Below are 21142 nucleotides of genomic sequence, written 5' to 3' on the forward strand. Positions count from 1 at the left end.
TTGTTTCCTCTGAAATGTAGTATGAGCCTTCAAATATTTATCAGTGTTCATTTATTTATTCTTTGTATTGCTGTAGCACCTAGGAATCCTAGTCGTGAACCAGGGGCCTACTGTGCAGGGTGCTGCACAGACTTATACAGGGTCGTTTGTATCTGCTGTATGATCAGAATTGATTGCCTTTTTAAAAAACAAGCAAACTGTTGGTTCCTTTTTCAGTGGACATTTCTTTTAATCCGTTTTTTATCACAAACTTTTCTACAGGCATATGCCTCTCCTGCCAAGTCTCCACGAATTTCTGAGCTTGGGGCCTTGCTGAAAATCGATCCTGCATGCACCTTTCTGCTATGCACAAAATAAACAATTGGGCCTAATTCTACCATAAATATTGTAAGGAATGATTTATCTTATTTACCACAGGTCATGATGACTATACCTGTCTCTACAAGTCCTTTCCAGCAACACATCTTTAAAGGAAAACCCAATAAAACGTTCTAAACAAATGAGGTTTCTGTTTAGCAGGTGGCAGTTTATGATCATGAACCATTCTAACCCTATGAAAAATACATCTTCCCTATTGGAATAAACAAGCACAACCTCATTGATGTAATGGAGCTGCACCTGCCTCACCCTAAAGATGAATTTGGCCATCACTTTAGTACTCAGATGTGAATAGAAATGAGAAGAGATCGAAGAAACAGTGAAATCCATTCCTCTAACCACCTTTCCAATGGCCGTCCTTAAAAATGGGAAGTGCAAATGAAGGAAAGAATTGGTGATGTGATTAGAGTTCAAAAATGTTTATCTGAGTAAGGCCTGACCGCAGCTCGCTTATAAAATGGTTGGGAGTCTTCCCTCCGAAGGAGAGGAATCAACAGACTTCTCAGTAGTGGGTCCCATGACCAATGATTCAGTTCAGCTAAAGGAACCTTTAGAAGGCTAGATGTTTATCTGAAGTTTATACAAACTTCTTTGCTTAGAAACTAGATTGGAAATCTCTCAGGAACGGATGTGTTCACCAAAAAGTGGGTCATGGCATTGGGCACAGGGCTGGGAGCCAAGAGCTCTGGGGCCAAATTATCTGCTGGTATAAAGTCAATGCCGAGAACCTGGGTCTCTAGGTTCTAATCCAGGCTCTTCCATCGACTCACTGTGTTAGTGATGGCAACTGTTATATAGCCTGGTTTTTAGAGGCACTGAACACCCAAATCTCCCGCTGAATTTATTAATATTCTCTCATAATAAATAGTAACAATTATTAATATTCTTATTTCTCATATAATAATATATTCATCAAAAAAAATGGTACAAAATTTGTATTGAAGGCCTTTAAGCCAGATTCTCCTCTCTGTTACATCAGTACAAATCAGCAGAAGCCAATGGGATTACATACAGAATATGTAAACAGAGTGAGAGGAGAATCAGGCCCATATTGAATGTTTGGTCCTCATAAAAGGGTTTAAAAGTGAACTGGACACACCTGCAAAATATTTTAATCTCACTGGTACAGTTGTCTTTGCTACCTCTGACCGGCAAAATCCCCCCCCCTCACGGGAGGAGCCATAATTAGTGTGTGGCAGTGAGTAGAGTCCGGGCAGCTCAGTGTGGGCAGCCCTAGCTACATGATGAAGTGCTTGTTCCTGCTCCTTTGAAACGCAGCATTGTTCACCCTAGCCACTGTCTGCTGCAGACAGCAATTTGTAGACTTACTGGCTGGGGATGGGGGTCACACATTTAACCTTCACACCACACCTTCCTGGGCCCATAGTGTGCTGTCTGGTGCAGGAGTCAATTGGCCACCCTCACTGTCCCTCAGAGAGCTGATGGTGTTGTCCTGCCTTGTTTTGTGGAGCGGGGAGAGAAAGCAAGGGGAAGCTCTTCCCTCCTAGTGCACTCATGCAGTAATGGGCTGATCCAAGGCCCACTGGATCCAGACACTGCACAGCACTTGAATGGGTGATTGCTGCATATAAACATGAGACTGACATGGAAAGCAAGACTAGGAGCTATGCTGAAGGATGTATTGATTGACAGCCTTTAATAGATATTCTGCCAAGCACACTGTTAATTGATTTAACTTTATGGACTTTACGATCCTGCACATACCCTAGGAAGTGGCCAGATTAACTGACTGTTACTTTTTGAAGGAGGAGAAACATGGTCCATATTAGCTGTTTCACTAACTTTAGTTTGTTTAATGCTTTATGACAGGACTTTGTGATTTGGTCAGTGCTCCAGATGCTTTATAATTAATTCTTCATTGATATTCTAGTATGTCTCACAAATGTCATGAAGGGGGAAGCTCAGTTTACATTGCTGAACTCTCCTGCCACACCACATAGGAGAACCCTGTTAACAAGGGGAAAGAGATCTTTCGGGCATCGGGTACATTTTAGATGCTGAAATGAGTAAGAGTTTGTTTTGTAGTTAATGAAATACAGAACAGTGAAACCTTCGTTAATGATCTCTTCCAGCAACCAGCAAATGCAGTTATCTTAAATAAGCGCTTTGAAGTAGCTTAAGGTTTTCAGTGCAATTTTGTTTGATCTGTAATTAAAGGCCTCCTCTATTAGGCAACAGATACTTGCTACTCTGTGGCTGGTTACTTAAGATAAGTATCACTGTATTAAAGTAACTCAGATCAGAACGATATACATGCAGGGTTTCAAGTTTCAGGGAGCAACCTTTGAGTAGATTTTGACTTGTCTGGATTTATATTATTTTGCACATTTTTTGCACTGCCAGCTCCTTGGGCAGTGAGGTGACCTTCTGTGTACTCTGACCAAAATCACATGGCCCCCCCCCTTTTTTTTTTTGCCAGTTTCCCCATTTTGGTGATAATTATCAACTCTGGGTCCTTATCAGCTTTGCTGCTTTCTGAGTATCTCCTTCCTCCTGAATAACTTTTGGTTATTGTTCCATAGATGTATTAGCAAGGACGTTTTTCTGTGCTCAGTTTTATTGTGTCTCCTGCCCAAATATTTTTCTCATCTCTAGAGTTGGGATTGTCAGAAGTGCTCAGTATTGGTCCAGCTCTGTTCCTAATGAAGTCAGTGGGAACTGATCAACGCTGAGTGCTTTTGAAAATCCCGCCTTAGATCTCTGTGAATTATTATTTTTGCCCTTACTACTGATTCCTTTCTTCACTTCCAGGTTTCACCACAGCTTGTAGTGTTACAGTGGAAAAAGGACAAGGGACAACCTTGAATTTAATGTACTTTTAAAAAAATCAGATAATATAGAAGTAATTAAAACCAGCTTAAAAAGGTTAATTAATCCTTGTGACACCTCATTGGACAGTTTCCCACACTTCAATACATAGGTTTTAAAGAATAAATAAAATTCCTGTTATCAGATGTATTTGAAATTTTCTGCCATCTACTTGCTTTGTGTTGAGACAGTCATGTACACTTGCAATTCTTCAGCCCTTTTATTTGTAAGATAAGACAATCAGCTTTCTAAGTTTGTACCTACATAACAGTGGTTGGGAAAACTTGGATTACCTTGTGTTCTGCAGAATAGCAACATGTCGCAGGAACCCATGTAACTAAATCAGAACCAGGATGGTGGCCTGTGTTCTTTCAGTGCTTGATATCCTTGCAGAAGGGGGTCCCACAACCTAAGGCACTTCTCCCTTAGTTACTGCCCAATATTTCCAACCCCTGCCCAATAAACACTTTCAGTTCTACCTTTCCCTCTTTGGTTCAGCATCCCGACATGGAGGACAAGTGCCCTTGATATGTTCTCTTGCCCACTTGCTCCTGAGTTAAAGGGTAGTATTCCATTCAGCACTCGTTCCTTTATATGGAATTTTGTATACATTTGCTGCTTGTGACAGTAAGGTCTAGTGGTAGTGAACGGGTAAAGCCAGACAACAGGCAGGCAGGTACAATCCAAGCTTTTCCTCATAGCTCTGCCAATGTACCAGAGCTGAAACCATTCTGAAATACCAATCCCAGACTTCTCCGGAGGAGCAACTCCCAGTCATGCTGACATACGTGGGTATTTTGTGATGCGGAGAAATGCGTCATAAGAGCTAGGAAGACTTTGCCAAATGTATGACCACGTTAGGATTTGGGTCTCCTGAGATGAAAAACTACGGCGTTTGTCCAGTGAGTAACAAAGGTCGGAGTTGCCTTACCAAGTGGGGGGCAACTCCCATCTTTTCATGTGCTGTTTATTTATACCTGTCTACTGTATTTCACTCCATGCATCTGAAGAAGTGGGTTTTAGCCCACGAAAGCTTATGCCCAGATAAATTTGTTAGTCTCTAAGGTGCCACAAGGACTCCTTGTTTTTGCTGATACAGACTAACATGGTTACCAGTCTGAAAAGTTTCCTTAAGTCAGCAGAACCTACAATGCTTGCCTGGGTTCATTTTTACAATCAAGTGGTTTAGATAGCCTTAATGTGAACTTGCCTGATGGGTGGTGGAGTTTTATTCTGGTTATGTTACCAGATGTGGATTCTTGAAATAAGCAATATTGGTATGTTGCATTTTTAGACCTTGGCATCTCCTCTGCATCTTAATTTCAGCGGCTAGTTAGATGATATTGTGAAGTTAATTATTAAATATGAAGTGTTTTAAAGAATCTTTTTGTTATTCTTTTGTTTACAGCAATAATCAAAGCAGTGCCTTGTTGGCACAGATGAACTCTAGAAAATAATCTCTGTTCTGTTGTTTTCCATAATAAATACTAATTTGAGATGCCTTCAGAACATTGACTTTTTAGTTCTAAAACAAACATATTTAACTTTTTGTAAACAGATTTTAATATCTCAAAACAGTTTCAAGTTTCATGTTTTCTAAAATGTAGATAGCTCCATCTGCTGGTAATATACTTTTAATACAGAATACATCTAAACTAAAACGTTTACCATTGCCTTAAAGTTTTATGTAAATAATACAAAATATTGTGACTCTTTCTATATTATAATATACAGTACATAGTTTTTAAATAGTCTTATCTTTGAAGTCAAGATTTTGATAGGTCAAGATACAATAGTGTTATAAGAACCTTTTAATCAACTTGCTGGTGAAACTGGAAATTGCAATAAAAGCTTCACTTACAATAGACTCTAGTGTTGAAAATAATGCTTACGAGGACACCAGTGTAGCTTTCTGTAATTTTTAATTGCCCAGATAAACTTCAATTTTTTTTCCTCATAATTTAGTTAACATTTTTACCAAACTAAAGCCCATTTCCGGAAACACTTATGCATGTGCATAATTGATTTCAGTGGGGTTTACTTGTGTCTTAAAGTTAAGCACATATGTGTAAGTGTTTGCAGGATCAGCACGTGATGGCCTGATCCAAACCTCATTGAAGTCAAATTTCAATGGGAGTTTTTTCATGGCCTTCGATAGTCTTTGGTTAAAGCCCGAAATGTACAACAATTTGAAAAGGAAGGCATTTGTGTTCAGTAATTAAAAGTCCTTGAAATATTGTCTCTCAGCCAGGCTTTTTGTAAGCATAAGATGGATACATATTATGGAATATTTTAGAAAAAAAATCTCTGCTTTTGCTTTTCACAGTTCCACATCTTGATCAGCAGTGTGGGGTGTTGTACTCTGAACTTGACACATGGGCAGACTTACAACCAAGTGGAATGTCTTGTAGATGCAGAAGTTTAATCCTGATCATTGTAATTGTATCTTCATCCCCTCCGGCGATGCATGGGGGTTGCTGTTGCTAATGTACTTGGTTATATTGTGCAGCTCTCCCAGGTTCAGAGCTAGCTTTCTAAAAATGGACATTGTTATCCAGTACAAATACTAGACCAGCATGGTAAAGGGAGTGAGAGTCCCAGGGTCATCTCACATTGGTTTTTCACCCATGTACAATGCATGATCTATCACAACTATGGAAACTCTTGGGTTAAATATTTGTGGGTCAGTTTCATCCACTCATACTCATGGAAGCCAGTGGCATTGTGTGGGTGTACCTGAGGGTCAACTTCGGCCTTTTGTATTAATTCGGTGATTAACAGTTGTCAAGTAGGGATGGTAGGGAGAGGAACATTAGGTCAAAACCTCTTAAAAATGTCATCATGCCATGAGCTGTACTGAGGAAGTTAAATGATGGTATCGATTTATGAATCACCAACTATCCTTTAGTTAACCCTATTAATTAATAACCATGCCTTTCTGTGTGAGAACGTCAGTATTTTATCTGAAAGGAATCTGAGGATATGGAGGAAATGCCAATAGCTTTTACAGTTCAAGAACTGAAAGTCATTAACACTGGGTTTTCCCAAGTCGTCAGACAAAAGCTGCCAAAGGAAACAGGAATGGACCAGAGTGGAATTGGTTGTAAGTGAATAGAAGTAGGAATGCTTCAACATAGTTACTTTTGTAAATTTCTTCCGTATATTCAATTTCCTTTGGAAAGGGGAAGAATGTAACCTCAGAGTAAGTTAATTATTGGGAAAGTGATGAGAGTCTGAGTGCCCAAAAGAAAGGAATGAAAGGCTGATAGTTGTTAATATCTAGCTCTTATTAAGTGCTTTGTATCAGTCAATCTTAGAGCACTTTACAAAGGCCAGTATCATTCCCTCCTTTTTACAGATGGAGAAACTGAGGCACAGAGAGGGGAAGTGATTTGCTCAAGGTCACCCAGCAGGCCAGTGGCAGAGCCAGGAATAGAACCCAGCTCTCCTGAGCCCCAATCTAGTGCTCTAGGTGTTAGGCCACATCTTCGTTCTGGAGATCAGAGGATTAAAGACAGATACATGCCCCCTAACAGGTATAGTGAAGACAGAAAGAAGAGTGTTGGGTTAATGCAATGTTAGATACCACTGATAGGCCCGTGTTCTTTGTCTTATCAGTATAGCCTCGCTTCACCTGGGACAAATGTGAAAGTCGGGGAGTGGGAGGTGTCTGTCACCCACCTCTTTGATAATTTGGAGGTGGCCCAAACTATTGAGGTGAGATGTAAGGAGATGAGACTTGTGAATTCAGTGCCAGGGAAACTGTGGGTACACACAGGGAACTGTAAGCCAAAAGGCAAGGAGGTGATCAGTAATGGAGATGTACTATGGGCTTGGTTCTCTCTGCTACCCTAGCTCCTTTATTGCTCCAGCAGTATAAAGGGACTGGAAATGGACACTGGTGTAAGGGGAACTCCCTCGCTGGTGTAGAGCTCTTGAAGTGTCTCTGCTCAGGCCCCCTTCCAGGCCCCAGTTTAGGGGGTTTGCCAGGAATAAGAAGGGGCCAGAACCAGAACTGACTCTCCTCCTGCTGTTCTCAGCTGGCAGTCAGTCCCTGGGGGGTCATTGCAGCGAAAGTTATGGCTGCCCTGATGCTGCTGTAACCCATGTTACCACTGAGCATTCAAGAGACACTCAGGTGGCTGAACGCTTCACGCTTCCAACACCAGAGAATCGGGGCCTCTGTATGGATTATATTAGGGAGTGGTCTGCATTATTCATGGTAGTAGCTGAGAACAAACTACGGTGGTGCTGATTTTTTCTGCTGCCTTGCACCTGTCGTTCACCTGTACAAAGTGCACGTAAAACACTGAGTATTTTACACTCTCTTTACACGACTGTAAATGACTACATAAAGGCAAGGCCATGGAGATCAGGCTCTGTATCACTGGTACTTGAATTTCCCTAATTATTATAAAGCATTTCTCTGTCAATAGTCTTTGCTTCCCTCCTCAACAGCTAGTTTAGAGTTCACATGACAATCGAGCACTTCAACCTTTTCTCTCACTGAGAAGCCTTTTCTAATAATGTGAGCGCCTTAGCAGCATGGTAGGGAAAATCCTCAGAAGGCAGCATGTTTAAGTCATAAGTTGCATTCCTGACATTATGACCATAAACTATTCTTAGAGTACAGAGTAAGTATACTAGCATTTGGGGTGTTAATCTGCCATTTTTTAATTGAATGTGCTTGCTTGGCACAGCTCAAACTAAGATGCCTTCATGTCAAGCAGCACCAGAAGTTCTCTGTAATATTCTCATGAAGCCTGGCTAGTCCCGAGGTTCCCAAACTGTGAGGCGCCTCCTGCCAGGGGGCAGAGAGGAATGTTCGGGGGCCACCACTGGGGAGCGGGGAGGGAGCGCCCCCCAGCTCTGCTCTGCTCCCAGCTCTGATCCAGCCCTCTCCCCAGCCTCGTCCCCCTTACCCCATCCACATTCCCCTCCCCCAGGAGCCACAGCCCCAACTCCATGGGAGGAATGGGCAAGGGTAAGGCGAGGTGCGACCCTGAAAGGTTTGGGGACCACTGGGCTATTTGTATATTTCCAAGCTTTCAGAGTGTTTGTACCATGATAACCATGAAAAAAGTCAGCTTTAATTTAGCAAAATTCAGCTCGTACAGAGGGAAATGGGCATCTCAAAGTGGATTACAGATAAATATATACTACGGCTGTCAATTAATTGCACTTAACTCAAAAAAAATTAATCACGATTAATCACACTTATAACAATAGAATACCAATTGAAATCTATTAAATATTTTTGGATGTTAAAATCTAATCAACAGATTAACAATTATCCCAATTTACTGTACAAAGCTTTGAACAGGAATTGATGGCACGGATCAAAGACAGGATCTTGTATTCAGTCTCCTCTTGCTTACCTTCTGTGTCCACTGTGTTAATGTCACCACTGCATGTCATCTCCAAGCTGCTTCTGAGTTCTGACCCCGCTCCCCCTCCCCAGTGCCTAAGAAGAGGCATAAGACCGCTCAGCAGACCACCCAGGGTCATTTAGGCCTGGGGATAAGAGTAGACTGCAACTGAGACTTAAGCACTCCTCTTGTGTGGCACTGCAGAAGTTGGCACCATTGACCCCGGCACCAAGGCAGGCGCCAGGGAGTCCAGAGCCCGAGGGAGCATCTTCTACATCTGTGGCACCAAATGGTCCTGAGACCATCTCGTTAGCGACCACGCTGGAGGTGCCTGTGGCAGCAAGAGATCTGCTGAGCCTTGCAGTGCCAGTGTCACCGCGGTGCGGCGGATGACGCTCTCGGTACCAGCAGACAGGGGGGCACCAGCAACATCAGTGCAGCGCTTGGTACCATGTCAGCCTCCACGGCCTCAAACTGCACGTCCGTCAGTATGGCTGAGGGGAAAGCCTGCAATGTTGGCCGCACTGCCTCCTTCTGCAACTCGACACCGGTCTCGAGCACTGTCAGGAGCAGCCCTTCCTGGGTCAGTGGACAGAGAGTTATCCGACTCTGAGTCAGGCTGGGGCCTGTGTTTCCCAGCCACTCTCACTACTCTCCACTGAGGCACTACTCCCCTGCTAAGGAACCTTCGGTGGGAGTACATTCAAGTCGGTGGCCAGGGGATCACTGGGGCCCACCGCTAGTCCAGTGGCCTTTTTGGAATCTCCCACTGGTTTCTAAGTCATACATGAGGTGTTCCTGTTCTTCCTCTTTGGAGAGGCATGGGACATCCAGGCATGGGACATCCAGCAAGTAGTGCTTCGGGAGGACCCTTTATATTGCTACTACAATCCGTCTAACCTGTTTTTTAAAAATACTTGAACAAAAGCGGAGAGTGAAGTAATCTGCAACTCATGTGGCAAATCACAGCTCCCTCCCTGCTCTGCTCCTGGGGAGAGAGCTACTGCTGCCCCTTGCTGAGCACACGTTTTAAAGGTTCAACCTGGCTCTTTATTGTGAAGCTTCTAAGGGCCAGATTCTGCCATTCTGGCTTATGTGGAGTAATACTTTACCCAGTGATTTCAATGAGACAGCTCGTGGACTAAGATACCGCTCCACAGGAGCAAGGGTAGAGAATTTGGCCCTAACAGAGTAATGAACAAAGGGGATTAATCTAAATTCAGCGTATAGTCCAGAGTACTGGACAGTGTAGGAACGATGTTTTGTACAAAATAAAGTACCAGCTTTTTGCAAAATCTGAACTTTCAGGGAAAATAACTGTGTGAGGAAACCAGGAAAATCAGTGTGAAGTGACCTATGCATGACATTTCTTTAGGAACATGTCGGAAGGATCCTCCACAGGTTAAAGTGCCCCATTTTAAAATGAGTACATTTCTCAGACCTGAGGAAGAGCTCTGTGATAAGCTGGAAGGCTTGTCTCTCTCACCAACAGAAGTTGGGCCAATGAAAGGTATAACTTCACCCACCTTGTCTCTCTAATATCCTGGGTCAACATGGCTACAACAGCACTGCGTACATTTTAAAGGCTTTAACATTTCCCATGCTCTAGGGAAATGGATGATGCATCCAAGAATTAGTGACAGGACAAAGCAGGCTTTCATCTCGAGGTGACTAGGTTATCTCTCACCCCCAACAGTAATGTTAGAAAGAGATTAGTTTCTCATGGGTGTTTGGTGGCCTGTGAGAAAACTGCACTTCCTAGAGAACTGGTTTTACATGACCAAAACCACTGCTGTGCTTGGCACTAGTTATTTCTCTTGTTGACAGACTCAGCAGAAAGGTCAGACACTCAAACTAATCTCTCAGCCTTCCAGGTGTGTCTTCAGGTTAGTTTAATGTACATTAGAGGGACACAGGGAGGAGACCTTGACCTACCACAGGCCGTGCTAAATCTATGTTGCAGATAAATACAGGTCTTGCATCTCTAGATCAATCCAGAACTTGGCACCAGTACTAGAGTCAGCGAAGGGAGGCCTGCTACCTACTGGCATAAGGGCATGAATCACTTTTTGTTTGTTGATTCCTTGAGTGTTCATCAGCTGGTGCATTTATCAGTGATTGTGAAACTAGGACACTTTCTTTGTTCCACTACAAAAATCCATTGTGGGGAGTTATAATATTGTACCACGTCAGGAGAGAGAATATGAGAAATAAATCCTCCTCAATAACTGCTTCATAAGGCAGGTGGTGTGAGTTGTGTGCATTGCCAACAACTCATTCTCTGCTGGTCCTAAAAGGTCTTGCTTTTTAGAACCACATACTGTATATTTGAGCCAGGTCCCACAGACTGGACAACGCTGAATGGCACTCTTTTCCCCCTGTGCAAGGAATGTCTCTTTTTAGCCTGACTAAAAAAAACCTCTTTAATTATGTACAAATATATCAATCTCCTTCTGAGCACTGCTATTTATTTTGCATCAATTAGTCCATAACATATTATTTATTTCATTTGAGGAGGATGAGTAACTTTATTTATGATCTGCAGATGTTCTAACCCATAATTTATACCTGTGGGAGAAGACTTTCTTTGACCTCCTCCCCCTACACTCCCAGACATACCATTGGTTCAGGAAAAAGGAAATTTTGACCCACCTATATAATTCTCGATCCCTTTCATGACATGTCCCCAATTTTTTGTCTTCTTTTACCTTTAACCATGGACAGGAGTGTTAGTTTCTTCTAAAGAAATTATTAGGGCAAAATCCCACCCTTGAGTGCAGCTTCCACTAGAGTCCTCCAAGAGTAAAATTTGTCATTTTGTGCAGATTCATAAATTGCTTTGCAAAGGGGGCTTAAGAGCAATGCAACTACTTCTTCCCTGTGTAATTTCTACTGCCGTTTGGAACTGGAGTCTTGTGGTATCATGAGATTCACTTTTGGGTGGGTGTTTGCCACAGGCGCTGACTTTCATTTTTCCAGGTGGGTGCTCCATCCCCGCTCTGCCCCAGGTCCGCCCCTTCCCCCAAGGCCTCACCCTCACTCCGCCTCTTCCTGCCTCTGCTCCGGCTCCTCCCCCGAGTGCCTGCTGCCGAACAGCTGATCGGCAGGTGACTGGTGCGTGCTGAGCACCACTGTTTTTTTCCGTGGCTGCTCCAGCCCTGGAGCATCCACAGAGTTGGTGCCTATGGTGTTGGCATAGATTGACAGAAGTTGTTTTTATATAATAACTCATCTTCCAAAATCATAGAATCATAGAAGATTAGGGTTAGAAGAGACCTCAGGAGGTCATCTAGTCCAACCCCCTGCTCAAAGCAGAACCAACCCCAACTAAAATGCTTAGATGTATGTTTTCATACGATTAAAGGATTTTTAGCTGGAACATGTTGATTTAGAGAAATGGAGTATATTTGAGGGTATCAGTGATAGACCAGCTGTGGTGCAGTGCTTATGCCTCTCTCTTCTGGCAATGCTGTTCACTTTAAAACTTCCAGCTGAGAATTTCAAAGCCACTTAAGGGATTTGGAAGTCCTTTTCCCATTGAGTTTAAGCTTAGTTTGCAGTCAGCAGGATTACTCAGACCCTTCAAATTAAGCACATGCATAAGTGTGTGTAGGGTTGCTGCCTAGTTTTTCATGTTTTTCTCCAGACAGAAGCAGATAGTAAGCTGAATCCTGAAGTATTTACTGAGGAAAAACCTCTCACAGACATTGACAAAATTTGCTTGAGTGAGGTTTGCAGGGTTTGGCCCACTGGGTGTAGAATTCTAATAAAGTGCATTTTTTAAAATAAAAAATACCCAAGCTTTTTCCCAACTCATGTAGTAATCCGAAGCATTTGACCTAACTGATGTTAGACATTCGCTAGACAAAGCAATTGGGGACAGATGCTGGAACTCATCCTCAGTTCAAATGACCAGATGGCAATCTTGAGGTATCCCTATGGACTGGAAGGGGAAAGAAATCATGGGGCAGGAAAAGAGCCACTCTGACGATGATGGAAAGCCCCAGGAAATAATAATAAATATACCCAGGGGTGTTTTTGTGCCATATGAATTATACACAGTCTATTCTCTAAAATGCTTGAGGACCAAGTGGTTGTGGGATATAAGGTACAGCTGATGGGTTTTTTTCACTGGTGGGTGATGAGTGACATGAACCATTTTTATGGCCGTGGACTGTAATTGTTTTATATCATTGCAAACTTTACTTGTTTTAAAATCCCGCTGTGAGTTTTAAATCAAAATAAAGAAAATAAAAAATATCCTCAGTGATACCCTCTGATAGGCCCCAATCCTGCACATGCCTAAATTTTCTCATGTGAATAATCTCATTTACTTCAATGGGACTACTCACGTGAGTAAAGTTAAGCATGTGCTTAAGTGTTCGCAGGTTCAGAACTTAGAAAAGTCATTTTTTTTTCAAAGAACAATTTCACTATGGGCCTGATCCAGAGTCCATTAAAGTCAACTGTAGTCATCCCATTGACATCAGTTGGTTTTGATCAAGTTCTTCTATGAGAAGGTTTGTTACAACTGGAATTGTAACGTGCATGGAAACATTTTAAGACTTTAATTCTACTTCCTTATGAGCAAATATAACTCTGTAAGTGTGAGAGTTCTATAATTGTCCATGCACTTTAATATCCTCTCTATATGACTTGTTTTATCTATCTTTTTCTTTTCCCCTCATTCTTAGGTGAATGAAATTTACCACGATGAATCCCTTGGTGTCCACATAAATGTGGTGCTGGTGCGAATGATAATGCTGGGGTATGCGAAGGTAAAAAGGCATTTCAATGAGTTCTGCATCTTAATCTTCACAATTCTGTTTCAGTGTCAGTTGATTTGGTGCTGGTGGGTTCTGCTGGACTGGCAGCAGTGGAGATGGGGGTCCTGCATCGTAGGTAGTGGCAGGGCAGTTTCTGAGAGCTATGTCACCTGTTTGCCTCAGCCCAAAACTGGTGAATTCTCGTCTCTTCTCCGAGGCTGCGTACAAGAGCGCCTGTTGTGATGCTGACACACCTGTTCTTGTGCCCCTTGCTGACTCATTTCTCACCAAACGCCAACAGCTGGAAGATGAGGGTAACTTTCGGTCTCTCTCAAGCTGGGAGGATGTAAGCCAATGAAATGCTCCTTATGCAGAATATCCTTCTCCTGTGATACCAGTCCGCTTTGTTTAAATTCTGCTTCACGCTACGTATGCTGGGCTTGATTTGGCCTACATGATGCTGGGGGTTTTAGTCTGCATCCTCCTTAATACTTGGGTGGCAGCTGTGACTGAGGAGATATGCCCCCCAGGAGAGAACAGTCTTCATAAGAGCCCAGCTGCATGAGAGATTCTCCTAATATATGTTCTGTCTATGTCCTTCCCTTGCCAGTGCACCTACTTTAGGGATGGGCAGAAGAGCCCCCTTGACAGAATGGGTTGCTGATGTCTTGTATGATTGCAAACCGCCTCTGGGCGGACTTTGTTTCATCAGAGTTCACTGCCTGAGTGTGATGGGGTGGACTACGACCAGAGGTCCCCTGCTGGAGGCCTCAGGGACCTGCCACACCCATCCCAGAAAAGGAGCAGTGGAGGGAAGTCCTCTGAGCAGCCTAGCGAGACAAGGGGAGGCCAATCAGGAGGAGGCTGCAAAGGGGTAGCCAAGCAGAGAAGCTGTAGGGAGCAACCAATCAGGACCCAGGTGGGCCATATAAAAAGGAGCTGCAGAGCCAGAGACAGTCCCTTGCTGGAGCCAGAGGGGTGCAGCTGGTGTTCCTGGCTGGCCAGAGGGAACTGCAGCACCATGGACAGCTCAGTGCTGGCAGGGACTGGGGGAGCGAGAAAGAGCTCCTGGCTGACTGCTGGGCCTGAACACAGAAGAGCCCTGAGCCAAGGGTGAAGCATCAGTGAAGGCTGGGCCTATGGGGAAGTGGTCCAGGGAACTGAAAGCAGTTTAATTAACAGGGCACGGTGGCGCATGGCTGCTATTCTGAGGGTCCCTTGGCTGGGACCCGGAGTAGTGTGGAGGCCTGGGTCTCCCGCCCCCCATAGGCCACTGGGGAAGTGGCCTATAATCGGAGAGCAATAAACTCCCAGAAGGGGAACTGAACTGTTAAGAGGCCCAGCTGCAGAACTGTGGCCAGAACATACCAAGAGGGGAAAAGCATTGCCTCCAGGGAGGAAGCCCTCGGGGTACAGCCCAACACCAGAGCTGGGACTGTTTAAAGACTGCAGACACATGACCAGAAGTGGCACTTGTGAGATGTAGGTGCCACGCCATTACACTGAGTTTCTGCCAGCAGAAGACCTTAGTGAATCAAGCCAATTGCTGTCAAAGCAAAGGATGTCTTCTTTGCCATTTGCAGCATGCCAGCATATCCTTGCCATGTCGATAATTAGGAAGTTATTTCCTTTTTACAAGAACAGTTTGTGCCTCCTTCCCTTCCCCCCAGATCATGCTGAGCTCCCCCATGGTCTGCCCTGGGTAATCTTAATATATTTTACATTGATTTTCCTCTTAAAAAGCACTTAGAGGGCTTTGCAACAAATGCTTATTACATTATTCAGAAGGAAGCATCCAGGTCTGTTCCATGTTTGGTAAAGCTCACATCCTTCCATTTCAATGGGGCATTAAACTTAGGTAGGTGAAAAGACCATTTCTGTGTTTCCTTGATGCTTAAATATTACTCTGAACACACAGAGCTTGTGTATACAGTGTAGCAGGAGCCAGACAGGACTCAGAGGGACCAGATCTTCATCTGGTGTACATCAGCGTAGGTCCACTGGAGCTACATTGATTTGCCCCAGCTGAAGATCTGTCCCGTATGTTTTTTATCATTTCAGACTTTCTTTGCAGATTACCGTAGACTGTGTGTGTCCCTGCACTCTAGTTTATCTTAAGCAAATGGCACATTCTCTTCTAGCGGCTTAAAATGTAAGCAGCTCCCAGCTGTGGGATTAAAATTGTCCTGCTGTAGTAGCTGTATCGTTTGTGTGTTTGTCCTCCACGTTACATTTTATACAAAAAGACCGTTATTTTTATAAAGAATATAAACACTTGTGGTGTTTTCTGAAAAGTCCCTTACGTGCAAGCCAACAAACTGGCCTGATGGCCTGCAACCAAACCAGGGGTGCTGGCAGCTGGGAGGAAACACCTTGTTAATGATTCTCTCTGACTGCTCTGATTCCCCATGACCTTGGCTTTTGTGTAGTCATTAAAACTTGTGCAGAGTCCTTGTAAAAGGCCGTTGTTCTGATTGTGGTGGCTTTTTTGCACCCACTTTGCTCAGGGGCAAATGACGGCACAAGCATGCAGACAGTGGTGAATCGAGCCCACGGGGAATATTGTACATGAGTTGTGGAGCAACTCGATGGGGCAAAAGGCTGGCATGAGCTGGGGAGGAGTGAAAAGAGTGATTGCTCAGAGAGGAGCTCCCTGGGGGCTTGTCCAAAGGGTGAGTGTGACGAGCCAGGCTGTGAATCTACAGCGCACTAGCTTGCCGCGTACTAACTTGGTGTCTGGACCCTGCTATAGCGCACTAAAAGCTCCAGGGTGCGCTTTGAGACACTACAGAACTTCTAGTGCACTGTAGCATGGTCCAAATGGTGAATTAGTGCATAGCAAGCTAGTGTGCTGTAGATTTGCACCCTGGCTTGCCATTCACTAACTCACCTTGTAGGCAAACCTTACGAGAAAATAATTGTTTTAAATGTCCTGACGCCAAGTTCAGGGAACACACCGCTAAGCTTCTTGATTCGCATTTATTTCTCTCTTCTAGTCTGTCAGCTTGATTGAAAGGGGAAACCCCTCAAGAAGCCTGGAGAATGTTTGCCGCTGGGCCTACCAGCAGCAGAAGTCGGATCCCAATCATTCTGAGCATCATGATCATGCCATTTTTTTAACCAGGCAAGATTTTGGGCCTGCTGGTATGCAAGGTAAAGCAACCAGTCTGTAGCAGAATTATTTGTTTTTTAATAATGCATGAAAGAAAGGGGGGAAATGTGAAAGTTGTGTTCATTGATCTTAAAAAATTAGGGAGCGTAAGTTAGGATTCAGCAAAGCACTTAAGCAAGTGTTTGAACTAATTTAGTTAAAACAGTGCAAACCCCTGTAAGACACTCATATTCCAGTTTAACATCAACACCAACTTAAGCTAAATGGTAACAAACCCCACTTAAAGAGAGAGAAGATTTTCCATGGAGGGGTTTGCATCAGTTCAACTAAATCTGTTTAAAATCACTGCTCAAGTTAACAGTGCAACTTTCTCTTGTAGACAAGGTGTTAGTTACATATGTTAACCAGTCATGGAGCAGCAACAACTTCATGGGGTTTATGTAATTGACCACCGTGGTATCAATTCTACATTCCTTTGTAAAATTCACATTATCGGCTAGCACAAACCCACATGAGGTGAAATACACTTCCAGTACCCATAGCTGTTCATGAAAAAAGCACCATGTTTTGAATGCCCAACTTGAGACACTATGGGCTTTATTTTCAAAGGAGCCGAGCATCTGCCATTCTCCTTAGTTGGAGCTGAGTTCTCACCACTTCTCCCAACCAAGACTAAGGTGTCTCAAGTCAGCCTCCCAAAAACTGGAAGACACAAAACTAATAGGTGCTTTTGAAAAATTTGGCCTAAATTTGTACATCTATCCTAACAGATGAAGGTGGAGATTTTCTCCCTTGAGGAAGACTTCAGATGTTGCTGACAAAAAGACAGACAACACGAAAAGGGCCCTAGACTAAAACTGAAAATATTAATATCAGCATGACAAAAAAGGCTATTGCTGAAAACTTTGCCTCCAAGTTAGACTGGAACATCATTTCATGAATTTTGGTGGTAAACATGTAAATGTCTAGAGAACAATGTAGATTGCTAATAAACCAGGCGTGGATTTTAGCTTTGTCACAGCACTTTAATCTGTGTGGTAGTCATTTTACTGAGAAAAACTGCTTTAAAGTGGGTGGAGAAATTGGACATCAAGACAGTAACTGCAAAGGAATCCAAGACGATCACATTCCAAAAGAAGTTCATCAACCTCCTCTCCCACTCAGATAGAGATGGACGTTTGCAGCTGACCTAGCTTGATCTTGCTGCAGGGAAGCATATAGCTAACTACTCCTTCACAATGGGACTTTATAGGCAAAAACAGTAAATCTTATGGGTTATCTAATAAAAAAAATGAAAGGAAACAAACCCAAACTGTATTGCTCTCAACAGGATACGCTCCCGTCACTGGCATGTGTCACCCTGTAAGAAGCTGCACTCTCAACCATGAGGATGGGTTTTCTTCAGCTTTTGTAGTTGCCCATGAAACTGGTCATGTGTAAGTCTTACTATTACAACCTGAGCAACATAAAGCACGGGGCTTCTTCTCCTGCTTGCACAAAACAGTTTTATTCTCATGGGGGCTATGCGCATGGCAAACCTCCTTATATTTCTTATTCCTTTGGCATTCACAGGAGCTTTAATCAATGAAGAGGTAAATGCGGGACAAATCTTATCTTGTAAAATTCCATGTGGTGGATTTTTATATCTAAGTTAAAAATGGAAGGCATTGGATTACTGTTTTGATGCATTGCATTCAACAGCGACTGGTTTGTCAAGTGACACGGACTTCTACCTGTTGCTTCATTAAATGCTATTGTATATTTATCGGATGTGGCAAGTTTCGGGGAATTAAGTCTGGAATGGTTTGTTCAATAAAATATCTCCGTTAGCCAGCTGGATGAATTAATGTCACTGAGAGTCTGATTTTTAAAATTAGTAGTCCAGGTTCCTCACTCAAGTGGTAAATGAGTGTGCAAAAGTGGACACATGATTTTGTGAACAAGTGGTCCTCTATTTGTGATAAATGGAGATTTATCTCTATTTGCCTATTTGTTTTAATATCAAGAATATAAGCATGGATCATCCTAAACTTAGGGTTTGTCTACGCATGGAGTTATTCAGGAATAGCTATTCCATTGTGTCTTAACTAAACTAGAATAACATACTCTTAATCCAGAATAAGTGTGTCCACACATGGGTTACTGAGGAATATTTATTTTGCTTTAAATTCACACTCCTCCTTAATCTGAATTAACTTTCAGGTGTAGATAAGCCCTTTGGTTTCTGTTCAGTTAATTAAAAATAAAATCAATGAAGAGATGCATTAAAGAAACAGTCTTTCAGGAACTCTTTAATGTCCATCCATGGGTATTTTGTCATTAGCAGAGAGTCCCATTTAATGGTATTTGTAGGACGTAAAAACAAAATCCCTTTTTAACAAAACTATGCGGAGTGTGAATTGTTTAACCCCCCTCCCCTGCCTTTTTTGGTGTGAACAACACAGATTTTGTTGCGTCTGACAGCTGCTCTTTGTTTCAGGCTGGAATGGAGCATGACGGGCAAGGGAACAGGTGTGGGGATGAGACCGCTATGGGGAGCGTCATGGCTCCCTTGGTGCAGGCTGCCTTTCATCGTTACCACTGGTCCCGGTGCAGTGGCCAAGAGCTCAAAAGATACATACAGTAAGGACCTGTTGGTGTCTAAGTGTAGTTATTCATGAAATAGCACTTTGTGCTGTCAGATCACATGCTTCCTTCCATTGTACTCAGCAGAGGAGAGAAAGAGGGAAATCTCAGCACAGACCACCAGGGAGCAACATGATCCCCTGAGAGCTGCAAAAGCTCCTTTCTGCAGGCCCAGGTGGAACTGGGGCATCTGAGGTTTTGGAGAGATGTCAGGCTACTGGAAGATGGAGCCACTCTGTGTGGCTGATATGCTTATTGCAATGCCATCTTCCCCCTGTGGGGTATTGATCCCCCTTGAATGTCATGGGGGAGCAGGGAGCACTTGGCTAATGGCAGCATGGCTGTCCGAGGGAGCGTGCTGCGTCCTCTCTGCTGACTCTTGCCAGAGATTCAGTACCTTTTCTGCCCTTTGATCCCTTCTGTCTGGGAGAAGAGTAACAGGCCTCCACTGTGTATAAGTGCATGGATTTGAGATGGATTCATGCTCGTGATTTGTAAATTTAAATAGGAATTCAATCTTAAAAGGTGCCACTGCAAATGAATATGCCTGCACTTTAACAGAACATCAACAACCAAAACAACAGTTGCATTTTGAGGTACAATCTCTTACCAAAAAAAAAGTCACTTTCCAAATCTCCTTTCTGGCAGCCACATCGCTTCCATCTTGACTTTTTTAAAGACGCACTAAGTCAACAGCAACAATTCCTCATAAAGGGCCCGATCCAAAACGCTGAAATCAATGGGAGTCTTTCCAGTGACTTCAGTGGACTTTGGGTCAGGCTCCTCGATTTTGCAAACTCTGAAATTTTTGTGAATACAATACTCCCTTTGACTCAGTGGGAGTTTGTGTATTTGAAATGATGGCAGGATGGAGCCCTGAAAGCAGAAAGGGGAATTGCAAAATGGCTGGAGAAAGAGGAAAACCTTTAAATTTGTACATATATGAATATATATAAAAGCACAGCAGGATGGAGAGTGATTTTTAGTGCCATTTTGACATTTTTCCTTATCCTCTTATTGTTGCATGCCTGAGACCTCACACAATTCCCATTCAGTCCTGACTCACTGATCTAAATGGGAGTGTTGCCTGAGAGAGAACTGATTCAGGGCTTCACAAACATGGTCCATTGGCTCTGTTCTCTGCAAACTCATCTCACCTAAGACATGACAAACTCACTAAACCAAATATATCTTACAGATATATTTATCTATAAAGAGTACCGTGTAAGGTATTTACAGAAAGCTTGTAACTTGTCAAGATTCATAATTGTGAGATGTAGGTACGGGTAATATTTAAGGAACCATGTGTTTACACTGACAGGATGCTTTATGGACTTGGGAGTAAAAAATTAGTCACCAGGGGATAATGTGTCGTGGTGATGGCCCATTCAGGCAGGAGAGAGTTGTCACCCCAGCCTGTTTAGCTGGTGATGCAGTGCAAGGCGCAATTGTTTCCCCTTGCACAATACTAGGACTTTTGATGAGAAGCCATTGGAGGCCACTTCAAACAATCAGAACCACTTGGAGATAAAGAAAAGGAACTTTACAACAAGACAGGGGTTGGTCCTGCCTGTGAGCAGAAACTAAAGGCTGCTTTTAGTATAATACAGAGATGGGCAAAGCTCTCTGTATCCATTCACTGAGGAAACCCATTCTGGAGCAGGGATGCTTTCATGAATGTTTGAATCCTGGTTCTTGGGGAACCAACCATTTCTGCATTTCTTGGAGGAAAACCTTCTTTGTGAGGTAGGAAAGGTAATTATTAGTGTAGACCTAGGTTTGCATTTTATGATTTTGTTTTCTGTTGTAACCATTTGTTTCCACCACTTTCTCTGATTTCTAATTAAACCTTTAGTCTTTCTTAAATAACCTACTTTTGTTTTATTGTAAATGCTCACAAGTGCTTGTGTGGTTTACAGAAGCAGTGGTTTATGGCAAACTGGGATACGCTGCTCCCTTCAGGGCAAAGGATTTGGGATTTCTGTGAGTAGATGGTGTCAGGGGCTGGATGTCACAGGGGAATGATTCAAAGGGACTTGAGGACTGGGATGCAACTCTTGTTA

The 21142-nt window shown here is 43.1% G+C and overlaps 1 protein-coding gene across 1 annotated transcript in view; it reads left to right on the top strand.

Moving 5' to 3' along the window:
- Window positions 1-21142, top strand: part of ADAMTS3 (ADAM metallopeptidase with thrombospondin type 1 motif 3) — a 185625-nt gene that overhangs the window by 137140 nt on the left and 27343 nt on the right. Inside the window, 4 exon segments of the mRNA XM_043545446.1 lie at window positions 13271-13354; window positions 16339-16495; window positions 17785-17894; window positions 18934-19076. Of these exon segments, the coding sequence (XP_043401381.1) occupies window positions 13271-13354; window positions 16339-16495; window positions 17785-17894; window positions 18934-19076 (494 nt within the window).

The sequence above is a fragment of the Chelonia mydas genome, chromosome 4 (assembly GCF_015237465.2).
Source record: "Chelonia mydas isolate rCheMyd1 chromosome 4, rCheMyd1.pri.v2, whole genome shotgun sequence".
Taxonomy (NCBI): Eukaryota; Metazoa; Chordata; order Testudines; family Cheloniidae; genus Chelonia; species Chelonia mydas.